At 51.4% G+C, this 24,108-nt stretch overlaps 1 protein-coding gene across 10 annotated transcripts in view; it reads left to right on the top strand.

The window, feature by feature from the left end:
• Nucleotides 1–24,108, top strand: part of AGAP1 (ArfGAP with GTPase domain, ankyrin repeat and PH domain 1) — a 504,744-nt gene that overhangs the window by 163,893 nt on the left and 316,743 nt on the right. For all 10 annotated transcript variants that reach the window (XM_082689783.1, XM_082689785.1, XM_082689777.1 and 7 more), the window contains exons 2-3: nt 6,259–6,317; nt 13,268–13,355. In XM_082689783.1, the coding sequence (XP_082545909.1) occupies nt 6,259–6,317; nt 13,268–13,355 (147 nt within the window). The remainder of the gene's footprint in view (nt 1–6,258; nt 6,318–13,267; nt 13,356–24,108) is intronic.

The following is a 24,108-nucleotide window of genomic DNA, read 5'->3' as shown; positions in this document are numbered from 1 at the left end:
ATTAGCATCTCAGTCCATGAGATAATACATTGTTTTAAAATTTTCACCTGCAATTTCAGGTTCCTTTTTTTAAACCGTTGTATATAATTTCACGAGTTTTGCTTAGAACCTCTATTTGTGGTCACTGGAGCCAAATGGGATCGCAGAGGGGAGGCGAGACTGTAAAGTCGTTCTAATTGTGGCCGCATGCTGTGCTTCTGGTTGGCAATTAGGAAGAAGAAATCAGAGTCCATGGCTCTGCTGGGGATTGAGCCCACCAGCCAAAGGATGGGGGTTTAATGTAGTGAGAGATGAGGGAGTGAGATGCGGCTGTCTAATGAGATCGCTGGTGAACCTCTGGTTGCAGGCTCTGCTCCCCGAGGAAGGGCTCGGGGCCAGGAGAGGAACTGGAGCCTCTGTGGAAGCTGGGCTGGCCTCCCTGGTCCTTGGGTAGCCAGAATCTGGGGAGGTGGGGATCCAGGAGGTGGGGCCTTGTTGCCTTTCTAGTCCCCTGGAAGAGCTCTTCTTGGTTTAAGCTTATTAGTTCTCTTGCTCTGTTCCTTTGATTAGGGGTATTTTCAGGATTTTAGAATTCTGCAGCATTCCTGCTCTATATCAGTAATCACTCCATGTGGATATGATTTTTGCCTTTGCATTCTCATGTGCTATAGGTTAAACCATAGGAAACTGTCATCTTTCAGCCACCTTTGACCTACAAAACATCAGTTACACCTGGTTGAATATAATATAAACTGAGATTGAAACCAACTGACGATACTTTTAGCTGGTGTTACTCACTTGAGCCTTACAGGTTTCTTTGCCCTAGGAGAACTGGGGTGTGGTTGCTTGCCCAGTGCTTTTTTAGCCACATGTCACTTCGGGCTCCCCTATGGCTCACTGTCCCTTGTGGGCCCAGGGTAGGTAGCCTGTGTCTACCCCAGAAAGGGGACACCCGAATGTTCTTCATCACACCTCCAAAGGCAGCTGGGGGGTCCCGCTGCAGGTAGTCTGGCCTGTCGCCAGGCACAGTCTCCGTCACGGCTGCAGGTCCTCGTGGAATCCGTGGGAGGGAAATACTTCCATTTTACCGGTGAGGACACTGAGGGTCAGACTCACAAAGTCACCCAAGGTTGAGGACACCACCAGCCAGGACTCTGAGGCTCTGGCACTGAGTTCCTCACGACTTGGGTTGTGTCCCTGTCTTGGGTCTTGTAAATAATGCCACAGTAACCACAGGGGTGCATGTGTCATTTTGAATTAGTGTTTTCATTTTCTTTAGGGAAATAACCTGTAGTGGAATTACTGGATCATACAGTATTTTGATTTTTGATTTTTTGAGGAACCTTCATACTGTTTTCCACAGTAGCTGCATCAGTGCATTTTCCCAGCAACAGTGCCTGAACGGTTCCCCTTTCTCCACATCCTCACCAACTTGTATTTCTTGTCAAGATCCTGAATTTCTAGGATTAGTCTGGGCTGAGGGGTCTGAGACAAAGTGTGGTGGGGAGTAAACTTGGAGGAGCACAGAAAGGAAAGAGGGAGGGATTTAGAATCTGCTGGTGTAGATGTGACATTTGCTTGGTGCTCCCAGGAGCAGGGAAAACCCAGCCACCAACTGCTGTGGTGTTTACCAAGCACAGGGGTTGTGCATGCTCTGGAGACCATCTTCAGGGTCACATGCTCAGTCACAAAACACGAGTGCAGCTCTCTCCTCTGTTTTCTCTGTGTGCTCCATTCGGTATGTATGTATGGACTTACTTCTGCTCATTAAACAGACGATGCTGAAGTCACATGTACTCTGGGCAATTTTCTTTCTTTTCTTTCTCTCGTTCTTTTTTTTTTTTTTTTTTTTTAAATTACTGAAATTATTTGTCTCCAAACCAAATTAGTTGTGATGGAAAAATTGCACTGTTTGCCTGGATAGCAAAGAAATTTAATTGCATTTTGTAAAGAAGACATGTGTTTGTACTCATAATTTCTGTGCTCCTGGGAAAGTCCTTCCCACAGGTGTTTGGGGTGAGGGGGTAAGAGGACCAGGAGAAGACAAAATACATCCCTTTCTAACTTTAGCTTCCCCGACCGGATATGCTAATAAGATTATCCTCAATTATTTTAACTGAGATTTACTGTTATGTCAGTGGATTTGAGTGTTTATTCTTAGAGAGCGCTTATTTTCAGGAGGAAGTTACTCTCCAGCTCAATGCTTTTCTTTCTTTCTTTCTTTTTTAAGATTCATTTATTTATTTATTTGACAGACAGAGATCACAAGCAGGCAGAGAGGCAGGGAGAGAGAGGGGGAAGCAGGCTCCCTGCTGAGCAGAGAGCCCGATGTGGGGCTCCATCCAGGGTCCTGGGATCATGACCTGAGCCAAAGGCAGAGGCTTTAACCCACTGAGCCACACAGGTACCCCTTGATGCTTTTCTGATGTCAGAGTATACGTGGTTGGTGCAGGCCGGGCAGAAAGGGGACATAATGAAGAGGTCCTTTCATTGGTCGATCTTACCCCTGGCATTCCTGGTTGTTGCTGGGACCAAGAGGTTAATGCTCATACCCTGCATTTAAATTAACTCGGAGATTAATGCTGAAGGACAAGGTGTAATTTTCAGCTAGTTTGCAAAATTCTGCCAGCTTCAAGACTTGAATTTCTGCCTTTAATACATCAAGAGCGTGGACGAGTCGTGCTGGAATGATAGAGAATACAAGGGCACGGAGGCAGGAACAGGTTTTCTGACGTCCGTGTGTTTGCTGGGCCTGTCTTCATGTGTGTTCCCACCGCTGGGAGGCAGATGATCGCCGCACCCCCATCGACCCGTCCGTGTCCTGTCATGCCTCCACTTCTGCTCTTTGGCACGTGGTGGGGGTCGGGGGTTGCCAAAGAGGAACATTTCTGGCTTACAGGCTCGAGCGTGTTTTTTGTGTGTCGTGTAATGAGGGCCTTAAATTTCCTGGGTACCCTTGTGGTTCACACATGAATATTTTTGAGGGCAAACCTAGAGCCAAGTTCCTCAATTAGTATTAGTAGCAAGTGGAGAATAAAGGGAATTAGGAGTCACAACGAATTTCAAGAACACACAGGCAAGGGAAACAATACCATTCTTCTCTTAGAGTAAAAATAAAATTAAATTGGATAGACTCGCTTTTGTTTTCTTCTTGTTTCTTCCTGTGCTCCCAGGCCCCGACCTTAGGTCCGTCCTCCTACCTGTCAGCATTAGTGGGTGTTTGCATTCCTTGGGGTCCAGAGTCTTGTCTCAGTGTGTGGCCGGGGGTGGCCCTGGAAGGGAGGGTTCTGGAAAAACAGCCTCCCTGTCCCTTTGCTTTTCTCTAGTGCTTTTCTTAGAAAAGCAGCTTGTACTCTGGGAAGAGGAACTTTTCTCTGAGATTGAGTTTTCTGTAGCTGTGTCTCTTCTAAAAGAACAAGGAAGGACTTTGGGCAACTGCTGAGGATGCTCCCCTGAGACCCACTGAGGGTCTTTGTGCATCCCCTGGAGAGGGTCCGTCTGTCTGTGTGTTTCAGCCCCAGTGGGGTGTGTGCTGTTGTGCTGTAATCCGGGGCTGCAGTCAGGCCATCGAGGCAGGCTGCTGTTGGGACCAGGAGAGCGGGGCAGCTACAAATGAGGGTTCCCTTCTCTGCCATGTGGGTGGAGCCTCTTGTTTACATTTCGACGTTGTCTGAGCTGGAGTTGGACTCAGCCTGCAGACCTGGTGGGCCAGCCCAGTACCCAGGAGGAGGCAGCTAGATGGACGCAGGTCCTAGGACACCGCTGGCCTCTGTGCGCTTTCCTTAAAGGAGGGGGGCCTCCCAGGAGGAGGGGGGAGGCAGGGGATTTTCAACTCAGTGTCTGTGTGATCCCCAGGTTCCACCACACCAGCAGTGTGGGCTCAGCTGGAAAGTCCGGAGTCCTGCTCGCCCTCAGAAGGATGAGCAGGAGTTTAGGGGTGCCGAGGAGGGCTGACCACAGTGCCACAGGCACTGCTCCCCATGAGGGAACCAGGCGGATCGCAGGCACCCAGGCATTGCCAGGACCAGCATTTTCCATTCTCCAGCCCCGAAGCCACTGTCCATAGACACGCTGACCATTCAGTGACCTCTATATTCAGCAGGAGTGCGGGAGACCCAGATGGGAATGAACCTCAGTAGTAGTATCTGTATGCACAAGTCTCAAGCCGTCTCCCCCATCTTGGGAAAACAGTCTGGCCACAGACCCCCTTTCTTTTATTTTATTGCCTAAAGAGACTGTTAGAACTGATGACAGTTGATTGGGAAAAAATACAGTTTTGGGACGCCTGGGGGGCTCTGTGGGTTAAGCGTCTGGCTTTGGCTCAGGTCATGATCCCGTGGTCTTGGGATGGAGTCCCGTATTGGGCTCCCTGCTCAGCGGGAAGCCTGCTTCTCACTCTACCTCTGCCTGCTGCTCCTCCTGCTTGTGCTCGCATGCTCTCTCTGTCTGACAAATGAGTAAGTAAAATCTTTAAAAAAAATACAGGTAGGCCAAAACCCAAAATTCGTGGTAGAAGCGACGCAGTGTCTGACTTCCCTGGGTCACTTGGGTCACCCTGCAGATCATATAAGGCCACGTTCCCATTTTTTCTCCAAGAGAGCCGTTGGTGACAGAAAATAAGTGTTTTGGCGACTTAATTCGCAGTGCCGTTCACTAGGAAGGATGTTTGTTACCATTGCCCCGTTCCTACCGGGGCTCAGGCCCCCTGCTCACAGCGTCCCTGTTTACTGTTTACAGGTGACATCTTATCTGTGGCAAAGCAGGGGCTGCTGGGCTCACTGAAGAGCGGGTGCGCCCGACAGCCCCCAGCCTGCTGGCTTCAGTGGGGGGCAAAAGCTGCTCTCAGTCTTTACTTTCATGAAGGTCTTTCTTCCTGCGTTCCTGCCGACGCCCCTTTGCTCACCAGCTCCACCCGCCAGCCAGCCCCTCGGTGCCCCAGAGCACAGACTCTTTGACATTCAGCACCAGTCTCTTCTGCAGCCAAGGTTTCAAGGTGACCAGACATGTCCGCATCAGCTGTGCCTCTGCCCCGGCTGCTAACAGCCTTCTGTCTCCTCCCAAACCCCTGACCCGTCCTAAGCAGTGAGTCCTCTGTGCTGGGCACCTCCCATGCCCCTCTATAGGGCCCAGGAGCTCATTTCTGCATCCCCGTGGATCGTGCTCGCCTTGCTTCCTTCACATATGTTATTCGTCCTTCCACGGGATGGCCCCAGTGGAACTGAACGGTCATGCCCTTTGCTTCCATTCCTGCCCCTGTGATCTAGAACATCATGTATTTCTTTGTAAATGATGGGCATTCCTTGACTTCTGTGAATCACTTCACTTCTTCTTGGACATAACGCGGAGTGATGAAATTTCTGAATTTGTGGGAAAGAGATAGAAAGGGAATCCCATTTGGAATGAGAAGTGTTGGCCCTGGGCTGGTTGTAGTGGGAGCAGGTGACCATGTCTTTGTGAGCTCGGCTCCATCTGTTCCTAAGTGCCTAGTACTGGCGGTGTTGTGGGGTCTCCCTGATGAGAAGAGGTGAGCGGGAGGTGTGGGGAGTTGGGTCGTGGGGTCATCTGAATTGGGTGGGTCCACCTGACCCACACATACGAGATGAGCGGCAGAGACGGCTGTCTGGGAAGGGTGGGTACCACGAGCCTGCTGGCTGGGATGGGGCTGGGCTCTGCAGAGCACCTCAAGGTGGCTGGGCGCCCCTCCCCCATCTTTCTGGCAGGTCTTCCAGTCCTGACCGCATCTTCAGTGTACCATGTGTGTGTGAGCATCAGAGCTCCACTAAGTCTCCTGAACCATAAGTGGCTGTTGTATGGGGAACATTGGGATTTTCAAAACTCATTCCCTCTGTGACTTTGTTGGTGGAATTTCAGATAAGACTCTCTTAGCAACAAACTGAGAAACCAGAAGCTGACTGACAGCTACGGGGTCAGTTCCCAGGAAGCCAGGGGCCTCCTTGATCATCCTGCCTGCAAATGTGCAGGATCACGAGGCTCCTAGCTCACCCCCTGGACAACGCGGGCTGGTGGGGCTCAGGCGGGGATGTCTGAGGTAGGGACATGGAGTTCCCGAGGCCCCTTGGTGTTGCTGGATGGAGTGTACGTCCTGGTTTAGGAGACAGACCCAGACTTGGGATAGGAATGGGGTAGGAGGAACATGAGGATGGGGGGGTCTCCACCATCCTTGGTGTTTTCCTGGTCTGGAAAGTGGCACTCTGGGGCATTCTGACTGCACTGAAGTGAGTTGTGGTGTCTGACTTTGCTTTACGTCCTGTTTTACAGATGCCTTTGTGAATAGCCAGGAATGGACGTTAAGTCGATCTGTGCCAGAGCTCAAAGTGGTAAGTGGTTCTTCTGGCCTCTGTGGTTGTGGTTCCTGCCCTGCAGGAGCTGGGCCTCTGTACGGGGTGGGAGGTGGCCTGCGTGCATGCCCAGGCCTGCATTCGAGAGGGCCTGGCTGTCCCTGGGGCCTTGACGTGGGTGTATGCCTGGGAAGGACCAGGTGTAGCTGACAGTTTGGGACCGGAGCCCCGAGTATGCCCAGGATGGCCATGTCAGCCAGCCCACCAGCATGGCCCTGTTCATGCCAGGCAGGGTCCGTCCGCCATTTTCTCTCTTGTGTCTGTGCGCCTGTGTGAGAGAGAGACAGAGTCACACATACACGCACAGATGTGTCTGCCTTTATCCTTTGCCGGGATGCCATGGAAGGTTTCTGTGTGAGCTGTCACGCCTTGGAATTCATCATTTTAAAAACGTGACTGGTCACTTAGCATGGTACATAGTAATAACATAAAAGATTTTGTTTTTATTAAAAAGTTTAAATACTCTTCCAGTGAGATTATTTAATGCATCAAATTGCCTTACATAAAAAAATGACTTGGGTCTATTGCAACCACACCCCTGAGCACATCTCCACTGCATGTCTGCTGGCTTAGGGTGGAAGGAAGGGACCAGTATGACTTTTAAGTAAGTGTGTTCTTTGTCATGATGTCAGTGACATTTGGGAGAAGTGTGTGTGTGTGTATTTACATGCATATGTATGCACACACATTTACACATGTGTATGTATTTATGCGTGCATCTGTGTGTGATGTATATGCTTATATGTATACGTGTACTATGCATATATGCGTGTGTATATTTATATGCAAAATGTGTATATTTGATGTATGTGTTTACATGTATACGTGTGTATGTGTATATGCATATTTATGGTGTGTGCATATGTGTGCTTACACATGTGTGCATTTATATGCATAAGTAGGTATGTATTTATGGTGTGTGTATGCTTACATATATACATGTATAATGCACATACGTGAGTGTATATTTGTGGTGTGTATATTTATGTCTGTAGGTGTGCTTGTATATGGTGTGTGTGTGTGTGGTACATATGTATATGTATTTATGTGTGTATATGTGTGTATTTCTGTGGTGTGTATAGTTGTGTGTGTGCATACATATGTGTGTACACGTGTGTTTACACGTGTGCATCTATGTGTGACATCTGTATATGTGTGTGTACACTTGTGTGTGGCGTGTGTGCATTGTTTGTATACGTGTGTGCATGTGCATGTACATATTTGTGGCGTGTGTGATTGTGTGTATACATGTGTGTACATTGTGTGCATGTGTGTGCATATTTGTATGTATACTTGTGTGTGGCGTGTGTGTGTGTGTTGGGCTGCTCCAGTGGCGCGTAGGACCGTAGGACGCAGGCAGACAGGCCGCCCTTGTTTCCTTCCACCAGTGACTTGCACACAGGCCTGCTCGGTTCTCCCCAGCCCCCTGCCTATCTCTGTGCATACACAGCCTTTCCCCTGCATGAGCCCCTTCTCCCGAGGTTTGTGTAGCTGTTAGCCTCTCTGGCACGTCTGCCAGTAGCCCTCCCTGTCCCCACCTCCAGCTGCAGCCTCCGTGGTGTTTTGTGGGTGACCCGGGGTAGGGGCCAGACTTCAGGTTTCTCACCTCTGAGAAGAGATGGAGCCACAAGGAATGTCCAGCTTTGAAGAGAATGTATGTGACTTTGGTCACTAGAAAAAACACGTTTTTAAACCTAAGAAATAAAGGATGACGTGGGAAGGGACTCTGGGATCTGCAGGTGTGGTCATCAGGCCCTCCTGTCCTGTCTGACGTGCCCATCCCGCTGCCCTCACCGCATGTCTTGTCGGGGCCTCCTTCCCGTTTCTCCTCGCCCTTCCTGCCAGAACCCTGACCTTTCTCTGCCAGAACCCTGACCTTTCCCTGCAGCATTGCAGGAGGCTCTGTTCCTCATGGGAGATATGGGGTCTTCTGGTCTTGTGGCCCTGCCCGAAGCCAGCATCTGCACGACTGGCCTCGAGACAGCCACTTCTTTCCTTCGTGTTTTGTGCTGTCCTGGCACAGGAATGATTCTGTCAGGTGGGCACTTCAGGAAACGCCTGTTGAGAAGGGATAATGAAGATGTGGTCCATACACGCAATGAAATGTTACTCAGCCATCAGAAAGAATGAATACCCAGCTTTTGCATCAACATGGATGGCTTGGAGGAGATTATGCTGAGTGAAATAAGTCAAGCAGAGAAAGTCCATTATCCTATGGTTTCACTTACTTGTGCAGCCTAAGAAATAGCAGGAAGGACATTGGGAGAAGGAAGGGAAAAAGGAAGAGGGAGAAATTGGAGGGGGAGACGACGCATGAGAGACTCTGAACTCCGGGAAACACACTGAGGGTTTCAGAGGGGAGGGTTTGGGTGAGTCTGGTGATGGGTATTACGGAGAGCACGATTTCATGGAGCACTGGGTGTTATATGCAGACAATGAATCATGGAATACTACATCAAAAACTAATTCCGTACTGTATGGTGTCATAATTTAAAAAAAAAAAAAAAAAGGAAACGCCTGTTGAATGAATGCTACAGAGTTGGCAACACTGTTACTAGGAGCTTTGCGGGAAGATTTACTGGTTGCTACCGGCCTCAAACTCAAACCACTGAGGCATCTTTCTGTCCTGCAGTCAGAGCACAACAGTGGGCGCAGCGTTGTGGTGAGGCGGCGAACCACGGCCACTGTGCATGGTGGGTTGTGATTGTGTCACAGGAGCACCTCACTTCCACTGCCTGTGAACCACGTCCGGCTGTTACCCCCATTTCAGGAGGAGGAAGTACCCTCAGCGTCCTGGGAACTCCCCCGCAAGCCACAGTCAGCGAGCGGCGGAGCTGGGACTTGAACCTATGCCTGGTGTTCCTGCGTCAGCACTGCTGGCGGAGCTTCCTGCTCCCGGGGAACCTCCTCTGTCTCGCTGCCCAGGCCTCCAGCTGCTGGCCCCACGCAGCCGCCGAGCGCTTGAAGGACGGCCAGTGTGGCCGAGGAGCTGAGTATGAAACTTTCATTTAAGTTTAATGAACTGAATTTGAATGAGCCCCAGGAGACCAGGGGCTCCCCTTCTGACGGTGTTCCAGTCTGTGACGGTTGAGTATCCAACCCTGTGATTCGGACCCCAAGCTTGGTAGTTTGTCAGGGGTTCCGCCACCAGCCACATGTGCAGACCATCCATGACTGAAGATGCTCACTACTGAACACTGGTCTTCTGCGGGTATTTCAGAAGCGTGTCATTTTTTGGAGGAATGCTCAGAGGGGTGGGAGGTAAGTCCATGAAGAGGTGGCTTGGATTTGTGTTCCCAAACGTAACGGTCTTGAGGTTTGCACATGTGCTGAAGGGTCGGCCATGTCCCATTGATGCAGAAATGTGGTTCGGCACGCTTTCCGCGGAGGAAGCTGTGTGTCGTGGCCCTGACCTGAGTGTGGATGGATGGACTCCCCAACTGCGGAAGGGCGGGCGGCTCTTCCTCCCTGGCTGCCCCAGCAGGTCCCCCTTCGGCGCCGAGGACTTCTCAGCTTCTGCAAAAGCGCTCCTTTGTTCCGAGGCAGCCTGTGAGCTGCCATTGTTTGACACCCCATCCCCGAGACAGGTGGCCCCTTAGGTCAGCGCCTTCGGAATCCCTGACTCTGTCGCAAATGCAGTGGGTGCATGACATAATCCCAAGCCTCAAGTGGACTCTTTATGTTTGCGATAAATCTTCTGGAATCTGTCAGAGGAGAAATCTCAGCGTTCGCGTTCTTTCAAGATGGTAGGACCATGCCTTATGTTTTCTAAAGGCATGCCGTGATGAGATCATCGGTGACCAGTGGCTCTTGGACCAGGGCACCACTCTTGGGCGGCGGGTGCTTGGTGCTGGTGTCTGGGCGAGAAGAGCCACCCTCCACGTCCTGCCTGTAGGGGGAGCCTCGGGTCACAGCCCACGTGTGGGTTTTCACTGAGTTCACTGGGATTTTTACAGACAGCCTTGGCTTCCTTTTCAGCAGACTGCACGCATAGCAGGTAAGTGGTGAGGTGAGGACGACAGGGAAAGCAGTCCGAAAAGAGAGAGCACTCCTTTCCCCCGTGTGGCGTGAGGATGCGAGCAGGAGCTCTGATGCTTCTTGGCCTCACCCCGAGGACACGGTCTGCAATCCGGGGACCGTGACTGCCTCTGGCCACCAAACGTTGGCGGGCCCATGTGTGATTTTCCCAACTCTGCTCCCACGTCAGCCTCCCACGAAGCTGGTAGACGATGGATGGGCTGGTTCCATTCTCTCCTTTTTATTCCCAGTAGCTCTCACGGGTCCCAGTGGAGCTTTACAGCCTGAAGAGCATTTCCGTGCCTTATTTTATTCCTCCTTCCAGCTGGCTGGTAGTTTCTGCCAGTCTTTGAGATTAGCATAAGGCCTGTGGGGCTAAATATAATACGGTCTATGAGGCAGCCGTGCAGACCGGAGCTCAGGCCTTCCCCCGCTACCCTCAGGACTGACGATTCTCTCCTCCTGAAGGCCCGCTTCTCCACAGAGCATTGGTGTGTGCGGAATGGACGCTGCCCATGCAGACACACAGGCCAAGCAGTGCTGGAGTCTGAGCATTTTCCTCCTCAGGAAAGAGAAGCTCTAATCTTAATTAAAAATTTAATTCTGTGGCATACTGGTTTGGATTTTCTCAGCATGAAGCTGACAAACAGCAGGTGCCCTGGAGCAAAAGAATAATTAATAGGTAGAAACTCAGATTATAGAGGCCGCAGGTAAAAGGAAGACATGAGTCCCCCCGGGAAGGGAGACGGCTTTATTTAGGATCTGTCCATGTTGCCTGGCTTTGTGCCTCCGCAGCAAAGCCTCTGTTTGTACTTGTGCTTGGTTGTTCACATGTTGGCTCGTTAGTGTGGCCAGGGCTGGTGGGAGGCTGTCCTTGCTGGGGTGACACTGGGACCCAGAGACAAGGTGACCCTGAGCCTGCTCATTGAGACTCGTCAGCATCACTGGTCAGACCCATACAGCAATACTGGTAAGATAAAGGTCAAGGGACAGCGTCATGAGGAGGGCACGAAACGGGGTTTGAGGAGAGGTGCCCAGTTGAGGTTGTGCGTTAGGAAGGCTTCTCAGAGGAGGTGACATCTGAACTGCTTGCTGACCCGTGAGCAGGAGCAGCATTTCAGGAAGTGATGGATGCGAGAAAGTCCAGGTGTCTGGAGACAGCAAGGCCTCTCAGGACAAGGCAGTTTCCAGGAGTCTCTCTGGTACTCCAGGGGTGAGGAGGGGAGCCTGTAGACAGAGAGGCCAGCTAACATCTGCCCTTGTGATCCAGTGGACAGCAGACCTGCCCCAGGAGTACTCCCAGGGAGTACGAGGAAAGTACTCCCAAGTACAGGGGCTCCATGGCCGGAAAGGATGAGAATCTGGGATGACTTCCATGTTTCTGGTTTGAGAGGCAGGGTGGGGTGTGGCCACAGAGATGGATGAACAAACTGGGGGAAGTGATGAAGTCTGGGCATGGTGGGGTCTGAGTACCAGCAGCGATGGTGTGGGGTGCATGCAGAGAACTTAGTGGTTCTCCTGGTGGCGGCTGGAGAATGAGATTTGGGATCAGTAGCTTACTGGGGGTAGGAGGGATGTGGCCAGGCACACTGGGGGTCAAGCATCTAGAAGAAGCTAGGAGATCTGCAAGGATCCTGTGTAGGCCAAGAGGAAGTTCAGGGAGGAAGCCCGGAGCAGAAAGTTTGAAGAAAGCATAGCTCACCTCCAGCTTCTGGTGGTGGGCTGGGTCAGGAGCAAGAGAAAGGCCAGTGCTCCGAGAAACATAGTCCTTGCTGACCTCAGGGGCAGCGTCCTTGCAGCCCTTGGCTCAACACTTGAGATCTTAGGGGTCGAGGACAGGCCTGGGAGGGCACGAGCATGGCTGAGAGCCTGGCTCTGCTGGGAAGGGGACCTGGCTTTCATAGGAGGGGACTTGCGTCCAGAGGCAGGGCTCTTGTTTTGTTTTTCTTACAGAATTGATTTGGGCATCTTGAATGCAGAGAGGAAAGTTCTGGTGGGGAAGGGAAAGGTAAATATACAGAAGGAGGTTCTCCCTGGGTGGCTTGCAGAGGAGGTGGAGGAAGTGAGGTTCCTGGCATAGGCGAAGGAAGGTTTTCAAGGGTCCCCCGCAGGGAGGGTCCAGCCGCCCTCAGGTCCATGTGTCAGCGCTGTGGTAAGAGAGCTTTTCCTGAAGAAGGCGCTGCACGGGGGACACTGCCCACTGGGAGTAAGACGCAGCTGGTTCTGGCTGGAGCCTTGGTCCTCCTCGCTCTGGATGGGCATTTTAACCCAGTCCAGACACCTTTGCCGCCTTCACTGCGGGCCCCTCTCTGCCCTGTGTCCTGGTCCCGCCGCCCAGACCCATGCTCCAGAGAAGAAGGCTTCTCCCTGTCCTCCGCGCCCTGCTCCCAGCCCCCCTTTCAGCCCCTGCAGCCCCCATGGTTCATCCTCCATGTGGCTCTTTTTAGTTGATCTCTCTCTGGGCTCTGGGACCAATGCCGTAGTCTTGGTGGAACATACCAGAACACCCTTCTCATTCCTATATGAGTCCAGACTGCGCCAGGCCCCATGGAACCCCCATGGACCTCGCTCAGGATGGTGAGGGTGTGCGGTCAGTGTCGATGGGCTGACTCACTGTGCGCACTGCCGGTGGTGCCGCTGCCCACGGTGCTAGCATGACCACAACCAGCGTGTGCTCAGACGGCGCTGACGTTCTCAGAGCCTGCGAGACTGGTGAGGACAGGAGATGGGCAGCTGGGCTCAGGAAGCCCTTCGACTTCAGGAGAGTTTGACGAGCCAGGTTTGGTACTTCCTGTGGTTGCTTGGGTGTGATCAGGCTTTGACTTACTATACATGCTCACCTCTCTCTGTTTGCAGATTGACGAGTAGAGTGACAGAATGATAATGAACAGTCGTCCGATTCTGTGTTTCAGGGCATCGTGGGTAATTTGGCCAGCGGCAAGTCGGCCCTGGTGCACCGGTATCTGACCGGCACGTACGTCCAGGAGGAGTCTCCCGAAGGTATGCTGTCTGCCAGGCTGTCTCAAGCTCCAGAGCGTTTAGTTTATTAGATTTTCCCGTAGCATACTCTGAATCGTGACGATGATGCATCATCACATGTCGAAAAAGAGTAAAATGCCAAGCAGTAAAGATCCTTAGGTATGTTGTTTCTTCCATAGTGTTTTTAGCTAACCGATTATACTTACTTTGGCATTTAGAGTGGTAGAGTAGAGTCTTGAAATGCTGTTGAATTTATTTCTTATGTAATAGTCCTGGCGTTTCAAATGTCAGTCCAGTGTCGCCCCCTTTAAATACTGCTCGGACATTCCTCTGATCTGGGTATTGAGTTTTCCCGTAACTTGTATGTGCTGTTACGTGGTCCTGGATCAGAGCCTCTCACATGACCACCACATGTTTGAGTACATCCCCCCATATATTGTATTATGAACATGTAAGAATCATTTTGCATGAGAGTAAGAGATTTCTTTTGCCATTAGGGTTTTGCTTCTTCAGTTAACATATTCATATTTTATTTTTTGCTTTAAGTGAAATTATGGTAGCAGTAGGAAGCCACGCAGTCCCTGTGTCTTTAATCAATGTAGAGTTCACAGGCGGCTTTCTGAATGATATTTTCTCTCCATGTAACCTTTTACAATCCAACTCTGAGACACTGAATTTCTGGTTCCTTCTTTTTCTTACTGGCTGTTCCATTCTTTGCAGATATGGATGCAGGTAACTATACGTTTCCTTCATGGCAGCGCTTGTCTTGTTTGAAGAGAGAGGACAGGCTTGACTTCGCACTGTAGTGTTCCCTCCCTCCTCGTTCTGTGTGCCATTGATTCTGTTTCATTTTATCCTTTTGTTTAAGTTACACATTTCACCCTGTTTTGTCCCTTAGATGTGTTCTTAGAAGCAGTCCTGAGTAGCTTCTCATGTTCCCTGTAACACCTGTTCTAGTATTTAACTCTTGTCCTGGAGACCGTGTAACCATTCCGAAGAGCACGGAAGGCTGGCGTTCTGGGGCTCTCTGGGGGCTTGGCCGTCATTCTGCAGGGTCTTGCAACCCTGTCCTCAAAGCCTCGTGGTGGTCACCTCAGGGAAAGGTCCGCTTTTTCGTTATCCACATGGACATGAAGGTGTACGGAGTTCAGACACACAGGCTTCTAGCTGGGAGTTGAAGAGAAGCCCGTGTATCTGATGGATGGAGAATGTATACAGATGCTAGGAAAAGTACCATCTGGACAGGGGTAGGGGGAGAGGTGGTCCTGGGTCTTTCTGACGTCTTCCCTGGGACCTGTGCCTGGGCTGTGCTGGTGTTGCGTCTGTTCCTCGGTGTCTGAGCGTGGATTTTAGCCATAGTCCTTTGGATTCCACTGAGGAGGCCTGAGCTCTTTTCTTGGCCTTTCTGCATCTTTGTTGGGGTTAGGGACTATTGATGAGGCCAGCTGTTGAGGGACAGGCTAACCTGACCTCCCACAATCGCCTCGTGGAGTGAATCTGCACGCATTCTTGGGGGTCGCTGGTGACAGGGTCTGGGCCCCTGGTTTTCTGCCAGTGCTTGGGCTCCTCCTGCGCTCAGTTCGGCGTCCAGTGTAGTCAGCGTGGGCACCCCCAAGTCATGGATGCTGGTTCTTCCCCACGCAGTGCTGTGCTGTTGTTATGTGGCTTTTGCTGTTTTCCCATGTGCTGTTTTTGGTCTGTTCCATCACATTTGGGGCTGTGGTTTCTTTTCAAGGGACCCTTATATTTTGATGAGCATGAAGGCATTTTTCTTGAATGTTCATACTTCAGATAAAAATTCTACTTAGTGGAATGACTTAAACGGTGGTCTCTGATGAACCCCCCTTCTTTGATTGTTTAACACATTTTACTCTATTGAAATTTCATGGCAGTGCATACAGTTTTAAAAATACACCATTTTACAGGGTAGAAGCATGCATGAGCACACCAAAGGACATCCCTTTCCTCATCTGCAAAGTCTCATTCCCCACAGTGAGGCTTGTGCCCAATGTGTCTTGGATGGGGGAAAGACCATCCATGATCCTTTCTCTCTACTTTCAAGGACAGGCCACCTGCCTGTCCTCTCATGTGTGACTCAGGTCAGGGTAGGGCCCCCAGGTGAGCCTGAGTAGACGTGCATTGGAGCCTCTGGCTGCAGAAGGAACTGGGCAGGTGCCACTGTGTGTTTGGGAACCCCATACCTCCTCCCCTACAATCTTTGCTTCCCAGGGGCTGTCCACTCCCGCCTTCCTGGAACCAGGCAGGTGGCCACGTCCTTGCCTCGTGGGGAGGCCGGGGCACTGACTCCCACTTCCCGTCCCCTGGCCTGGGTGAGTCTCGTAGCAGCAGGAGAATCCGTTTGTTTCAGAAAGGGCGTGAATGATGGAAGCCTCGCTTTCTCACTGTCTGGCCACACTGGAGTTCTTTCTGGAACTGGAACTCTGCCAGGGACCCTGCAGCTGGAAAAAGGGATCTTGGTTGTTGTTGAATGTGAATGACATTGACGTATTAGATATGCTTACTTCATTGAGAAGCCTTCCATCCAGAATGTTCTGGATTTGGAGTATACCAAATCTCTGCCCAGGTTTGTGTGCCCATGCGGGCGGCACGAGAAGCTGATCACAGCTCAGCCCCACCTGTGAGTACCTGCGAGACAGAGGGTCAGGTTAGGGGGCAGCAAGCTGAGGATGGATGTCTCCAGTGCCACCCTGGGGGGAGGGCACGTCCTGCAAGCTGTGCGGCCCTTCACTTCTTCTAACTCATCCTCCTTCCCTCCTGCAGCTGTTGGAGTGACCAGCTGGCTGCCCCCGGTCGCGCGTGGCAGTGACTTCAGGCACCAGCTTGCTGCTGCCGGTGGCCGTGAAATCGGCCAGTGTGCATGGCTCGCTGGAGCTCTCCTGTCCTCTCAGGGTTGTTTCTTGATTTCCTTAGCATGCAAATGTCCCTTAGTGCCACTCTGACCCGCCGCCATGAGACCTTCATATTGCTGGCCTTTTTTGGTGGGGACAGCTTTCTCTTTGCAGGAGAGTTTTCTCTTCTGCAGAAACCGGTGCGGGATGACCCGGACTTTTGGCCGAATGTACTTTTCGTCAGATGGGTTGTAGCTGGGTCTCCGAGGAGAACAGCTGCTGTGTTTGAAACGGCTGATAGGTTCTCACGGATACTCCTGTAGCAGAGGGTTGACAAACACGATTTCAATGATTTTAAAGGTGCAGTTTAAATGAGGGATAGATTTAAATATTATGTGTGTTTTTTAATGAGTAAATGAGCAATGCAAAAGTGGGTAACTCAGAGGGGAGCCAGTGGTTCCGTCCAAGTCATCTGAGGAATGAAATTTCTGTGTAAATACCCATTCAGTTGTGTGTGTGTGTGTGCATGCGTGTCAGTTCTAGGGCTGTCATAGCAAGTGACCACAGATGGCATGCTGTCGCCATGCCGGAGACCTGAAGCCCGACAGGATGGTGTTGACCAGGTGCATTCCTCTTGGAGGCTCTGACCACTGGTCTGTTCTCACGCGGTGTTCTTCCAATGGCCTTGTCTGCGTCCGATGGCACTCTTCTCATGGGGCTGGTGGTCCCTGGATGTAGGGCCCACCCTGGTCTCGTCTGACCTCATCTTTGTCACCTCTGCAAAGACCCTGTTACCAGATGAGGTCACATCACGGATGTTAGGGGCGAGGACTCAAGCTTCTCTGTCACGGGAGGGAATCCCCCCACCAGCGCTGCTCCATGTGTGATGCACACCTGGTTTTGAAGCAGAAGCTGCACCTGGCATGGTTGTCCGCTCCCTGCGGTGGGGGCGTGGGGACAGACCGTGAGCTGCCCTGCTGTCGCTGGAGGTGCTCACTGCTGGTGTCCTGGAGCTCTGCAGAGAGGAGATGAGCTTGCCTGTGACCATCACACCTTTGATGGGGATTTCACAGCTGTCACTCACTGTCTGTAAGGAGAAGTAGCGTGATCCGTGCCTTGTTATTGGCGCTCATTAGAATTGTGAACGATTTTGGCCATGTTGTCTGAGTGTCCACCTCATGTCCATGCTTCACGTTCATGGTGCTCCCTCCCACCATGCCCCACCAACCTCAGACCCCCTCTTGGGTTTTCACTCTGTCCCCCTCAAAATCAAGAAAGAGAAAAAAGAAAGGAAACACGGATGTCCAGTCTCTGCGAGAACATGAAGGACACCTGCCCTGAGCCGTGGTGCCCCTTGAGGACTGGGAGGTGGTGGACTGTGGTGATGTCAAGAGACTTCGAGCTTTAGAATGGGGTCAGTGCCCCGAGACCCTGTCTCTGTGACATCCCTGTGTTCTTCCTCTTCTCTCTTGTGCCGTGGGCCTTGCTGAACTGTGCAGAGAGCTCGGGTGGAAGAATCTAGAGCCTGGAGGAGCTCACACCGGCTAGCTGCCATGGTGGTAGTGCAGGGCAAGGGCCCAGGGGCTCCCCAGGATGAGACTCCACTGTCCCGTGGGTTGAGGGGAAGATTTTACAGTCTGCAGAGGTGAGCTTAATGTCCACAGACCCTTTCTCCTGTGTTTATAAAACTAACTGCTCTTAGCTAATTTTCCAAGGAACTGTGGGAACAAAATGGGGAGAAAGGTGCTGGGCTGCCCCGTTCCTGGCTGCCCCTGTCCCATGTGGGTGGACAGCTCTGTGGTCATGGCTCTTGGCAGGAGCAAGGGCCTGCTGGCCGTGAGGTCCCTGCAGGCTGGCTATCCCTCCCCTGGTCTTGCCATCGGCACCGCCAGCAGCTGTTTCTCAGCAGATACGTCTGTCTTGGGGTGGGAGGTGGTTCTCAGGAGCACATGGGTCTGAAATATTTTTTTTAATGAATGTTTGCTTAGTTGCTTAGAAACAAACCATGTGGTAAACACTTAGCCATATTTTTTGGGACACATGAAGTGCATTTGAGCTGTCAGCCCCTGAAACCCTTTCCAAACCAAATAAACTTAAAAAAATTTTTTGTCAGCTACCACTGCTCAACAGATGTTAGGGCTTACTTCTAAACACGTCCTCTTGTGTTGTTTAAAGTCCTGATGAAAAAAAATCTGTAAACTCTAATAAAAGTTGAGTAGTTTTGAAATCCAGCCTTTTAAGTGTTTTAACACAATTTTGCCATGTTACTTGTAACTGAGTGATTATGAGTACATGATAATTTTTTAATGAGGATTATCTGTAAACCTTGAGGTTACGAGCAGCCTGCTGGTAGTTTGGTTTAATAGATCAGGCACAAGTCCGGTCTTTTTCACGTTCTCTGATCCTTTCAAATCCGTCTCTGGCCATGGAACGTCACTGACCTCTCGCTTCCTTCCCCCTGCTCTTCACTCTGTCCTCTCGGACGTAAGCCACGTAGAGGGCCAGGTGATACTGCCCAGAATAGGGGAGGGATCCTGAAATTATCCCTAGAGCCACAAAGAAACCATGAAAGAGCACGTTCTGCTTTGTTTTGAACAAGGAAAAGAAGGCTGTAAAGTAAGAATGAGGAGGTCGTCATGTTTTTGGCATTGACAGAGCTGGCAGGACAAAATGTGTTTTTGAGTTGGTCGTTTGGAACTCAGAACACATCTTCCCATGTTGTTACAATTAGGTCAACAAGAAACCAAGGGCGTACTGTGAGCCGGGTACCTTCCAGAAAAGAGAAGAACCTTCTGTTGAGATAACTCAAGTTCAAGGCCGTGATTCACACCTGGCCAAAGAAGACAGTGAGCACTCGGAGGAGGGCTTGCTGGCTTCTGCCCGGAAGAGCGCCAGCTTCCCCCTGTAGCCCACAAATGCTCCCTCTGGCCATGTGATGCAGAGCCCCCAAATAGCACGGTGCACACTATTGACACAGCTGTTGCTTTCCCAAGACCTCTCGGGACATCACACGTTGCTACAAAACCATTTCTTTAATAGGAAAAAGGAGATGAGGGTCCAGAAAGTTTCACCTTTGCAATTATAGGTCACTTTTTCCTGGAGAAGTTTTAATACCAAAGATGTGTTTTAGAGCTTCAATTGTGCGAGCTCTGTATTGCAAATGGAAAAGTGGTCATTGGAGAGTCCCCTGGTCCGTTGCTGCATCTGTCCCTGTGTCTGGCCTTGATTCTGTCATCTTGTTGGCAGCCGGCTCCCGTCTCAGGCAGTCTGAATGGCAGTAGAGCCGATACCACTGGCCCTGCAGCGGCCTGCTCGGATCTGGCTTCTGATCTGGAAGCCACAGGGTACACATGCAGTGTGTCAGCCTAGACTGTAGGTGACCACCTTCAAGGAGTTTACGTAGAAAAGCAGGGATTTATGTAACTCGTGTGTGGGGAGCAGCTAAGAGGAAGGATTTCGTCTAGGAAACCTTGCTGATCCACGTAAACTCCCGAGGAATGATCTGTCCCATTTCTTGCCTCAGTGGGCTTTCTGCTCAGCGAGGTCTCCCCACTTGGTGGCAGGCATTTCATTGATGATCCTTAGTGTTCCCGGGAAATGGGGAGGAGAGTTGGCTATTTCTGTAGCTCCAGCAGAAGATCAGACATCCGTCTGGTTGCCTGGCTGCAGTCCTGTGCTCTTCTGTGTCGTCACTGATGGGGGCTCGTAATGCAGAGCTCTTCCGTGACCCGCTGTCTGGCCTTACGCCCTGAGGACCCGCCCTGGCAGTTCCCCGGGCACCGTTTGAACTCACCCCTGTGCTGCTGCTGCCAAATCGTTCTGGCTTCCACGGCCCTGCTTTGGCTGTGGACCTTGGGCTTCTTAGGCATGTTTTCCTTCTTGATTTTCAAGGACAGCAAACTCCAGAATGTTATGCATTTGTTTGGATCTGAAAGTATTAGCTCACAAAACTTTTTCTGTATCTCCCTCCCCACTGTTGTCTTAACTCACCACCCCTTCCTCCTGCTCAGGCTGCTTTACTGGTTCTAGGAAGTGGGAGACCTCAGATGTATGTGACCATGCCTTCGCTAGGTGAGAGGTTTTCTGTGGAAGGCAGCACAGAAAGGAAGAAATACTGGGCTGAGACCAGCCTTGGGGTGAAGAGAGGAGAGGGTGAGGGGCACACCATGCCTGGTGCAGAGGGGAGGGTGCAGGGAGGAATGCGTGGGTTAGGAGAAACTCCCTGTGTGGCTGTGGGTCAAGGTGGAGAGACTGACATTCCAGAGGAGGCTGGGTATCATTTGAATGGATGGAGCTCACCTGGCAGGTATGGCTGATGAGAGATGCAGCGGTTGACATTGTCTGCAGAAAATGTTACCTCCCGGGAGACCATGCTTACTGGACCGAGAACTCCCAAGTGCCAACTCTCCTTTAGGGTCATGGGCTCGGAGGACCAGGACTTGGTGATGAGGGAGGTCAAAGTTAGCAGAAGTGAAATAGGCCAAGTGGCAAAACTACATGGGAGAATCCGTGGTCAAATGAGAGTGCCCATGTCTGTGACTGTGCAGGAGTCCCCTGTCTCCAGCCTAGGGGCAGAGGTCATGTGACCGTGTGGGAGTCCCCTATCTCCAGCCTGGGGGCAGGACGTCCGCAGGTACTAGCTGTTCCAGTCTCACCGGATGAGAAGGCTCGCCCAATCCTGTATGTGCGTGTGCGTGCTTGCACATGGGTAGACCATGCAGATCTACCACTGATCCTGCGGATGACGGTTTCATAGCATCCACGTGAATTCTCTGGTGACTGACCCAGGCCAGAAGTAAAAGCCAGAGTCGACTTCAGTGTCGTGTTCTGTGCATCCTGGGTGGCTTCCTGGAGGCAGTGTGTTGGGAGACTCTGAGGGAGGGTCTAGTCTGGGCAGAATATGAAGTGTGATGAGTAGGCAGCAGAGGCCTGTGTTCTGCTCACACGGCCCCGTGGAGCAGCATGTGTGGCCGGCATTTGTTACCCTTTTCCCGAGACCCATTTTTTCAAAGCTGTTTTACTTATTTTTAAAAAATAACATCAGGGACAAAAGAAGAAAACAGCACTTGCTCTTTGAGGGCTGCTTGAGTAGTGGATGGTGTGGAGAGAGCGGGGGAGGGGGGCTTGGTGCACAGACTCGACTGGCTCGCAGCATGCTCTTGTCTCTCCCCAGGGTAGGGGGGGCGGGGAGCGGGCCTGGACTGGTGTGGGGAGCGTGGGGGGCATGTGGGCGAACTGTCCAAAACCACGTGCCCTGTAACCACGTAGCCTGGCAGGGGTGCGGGTCAGCTGCTCTGTGCGTCTTCCTTGCAGTCCAGGGAAGAAAGAGGCCTTGTTGGGGCAGGGGGATGGCTACTGTAGACATGCTCTGACAGGAGTTGGGGGTCCGGCCTCTGACAGGATGTGGGGACAGGGAGGAGTCCTTGGACAACCTCTGGAGGTTGGAATGGATTCACATCCCGACAGAAGGAACTGCAGGAACCTGTTGACCTCCACGCCCTCTACAGCCTGTCAGGGGTTCTGGCTGCTCGTTAGTTCTGAGAAACACTGGCCACAGAGTGTGTTTGTGTTGTCTGGGCCCTGTGCCCTGGAGTGCCCTCCAGCTTGGGCAGGCGCCCGCCATGCACCAGGGAGCAATGCAAGCTGATCTTGTTCCAGAATGTTCCAGATGCAGGAGCTTCCTGTGCCATGTGCAGAGTCAGGTTTAGCTGGAGAGGCAGTGACACACAGGCATGCATGCGCGTGCATGCACACATACCACACCCACACACACACACACACACCCGTGAGGACACCCCAGGGGCAGTCTGTCTCCTGCCCGCACTTTGCAGGCTCGGAGCTGTGCAGCTCATGCTCTGCACTCTCCTCAGGTGTGCTAGCCGACCAAAGTTCCCTCTAGGATGGGGACAGAGACCTAGAGACAAAACCCGGATTCCTTCCAGTAAAGTAAATACACTGTTTCCACAGGACTGGAACAGTTACAGCGAGTCTCTAGAGGGAAGGCGGAAAACTGTAATGTGCGGGCATTGGCATGAGAAATGTCAAAGGGGAGACTGGGTCCAGCAGCGCCTGCCCCGCTCGAGCTGTGACTGTCCATGAGCTGGAAGAGTCACTGCATTTTGAAACATTTGTAAAAGTAAATAAACCAACCAAGAGGCACCCAGGGGGAAAGAAGAATATGGCCCATGGTGCCTAAACTATTTATTACTTGGTCCTTTAGTGACAGTTTACAGACCCCACGCTACAGTGTGTAGAAATGGCATCAACTCGTTAAAATGGATAGGATTTTTTGGTTTCTCCATAGGGTTGGATCTAACAGTGAGCAGCCTTTTTTAATTTTTTGAAGCAGATACCTGATTTACACTCAGGGAATAGTGAGTGAGCAGTTATTTACTTATTTATTTTTTGAGAGTGAGTGAGTGAGAATGAGTTGGGCAGAGAAGCAGAGGGGGAGAGCAAACCTCAAGCAGGGTTACCCGCTCAGCGTGGAGCCTGATGTGGAGCTCTATCCGGTGAGGCCAAGTTCATGACTAAGCTGAAGTCAAGAGCTGTACACTTAGCCGGCTGAGCCACCCAGGCACCCCATGAGTGAGCAGTTCTGAAAGCCGTTACTTTTCCATATTTGATTCTAGGTTTGTGTATTTAAAAATAGAGTTTGTGCAACAGATTATTTATTTATTTATTTATTTATGTTTTAAGATTTTATTTATTTATTTGACAGAGAGAGATCACAAGTAGGCAGAGAGGTAGGCAGAGAGAGAGAGAGGAGGAAGCAGACTCCCCACCGAGCAGAGAGCCCGATGTGGGACTCGATCCCAGGACCCTGAGATCATGACCTGAGCGGAAGGCAGCGGCTTAACCCACTGAGCCACCCAGGCGCCCCAACAGATTATTTTTTTAATGGAAAGTTACTTTCACATGGATTGCGCTAGTTGAGTCCCCATGAATCTGGGGACTGAGGGACCACTCGCCAGCATGCCAGTAGCTGCGTAACCCAGCGTCTGGCTTCAGTTTGGAGCTTGTGATCACGCGCCCACTACCATTCTGGGGCTCTGGCCCCAACACCTGGGTCAGGCCACAGGTAGTGTCACTGGTCGAGGAAGCCTTGTTTCAGTATTCTGCATGAGCCAGGTTCTTGGACCCCAGTTTGCAAAGCTCTTTGCAAGTTTACCTTTTATGATGCTTAAAATAAATGTGCAGAATACTAAATAAAACAACCTAAGTGTGTTCTTTTCCCCCAAAGAAACTAGTACGAGACTAAGTATATTTCATTAAGTTCACCACACAAGTTATTTCAGGGATGGCAGTAGGTGCTGGAATGTTCAAGTCCAGCCACCGCCGTGGGCACTGGAATGTTTTCAATAAACAGTTCACTGATTTGGTTATGAATCAGATTTTACTGAGCAGGGGCCTCGAGAATGCAGTTCTGGGACTGCCCCCCTCCCCCCATCCACTCAGTGGATTCTGGGGGCAGGTTCTGTACCTATTCTCGGTACCCTCCCTATCCCCCCTGCCCCATCCGACACCAGGCCTGGCTCTTCTCCTCCTGCCCACTGCCCTTGAAAACAAGCTGCATTCGGGCAGAGCTTCTGCCCCTTTCCCTCTGTTCCCAGCACCAGCACTTTGCGTGGCACGGGGCAGGGCTTGCCAAACACGTGATTGGTGGTTCGGAAGGCCACGGTTAGGCGGATCCCAGTGCCAAATTGGCAGGAAGCACTTGGGAAAGGCTCACAGGTAGCAGCTCTCTTGCCTGTGCTGGGAAGAGCCAGATGGTGTCACCGGAGTGCAGATCAGATACATTCTACCCTTTACTGGTGTGGAAGCCCAGCTGGTGGTGAGGAGCACGCCTCAGGCTTGGGTAAGTGTGTAGAGGCTGTTAGCAGAGACTGGAGAACCTTCTCCTTGGAGCGGTTTAAGAAGCACTG

The sequence above is a fragment of the Mustela nivalis genome (assembly GCF_964662115.1).
Source record: "Mustela nivalis genome assembly, chromosome: 11".
NCBI classification, from domain to species: Eukaryota; Metazoa; Chordata; class Mammalia; order Carnivora; family Mustelidae; genus Mustela; species Mustela nivalis.
This window is presented reverse-complemented; position numbering and strand designations above follow the sequence as displayed.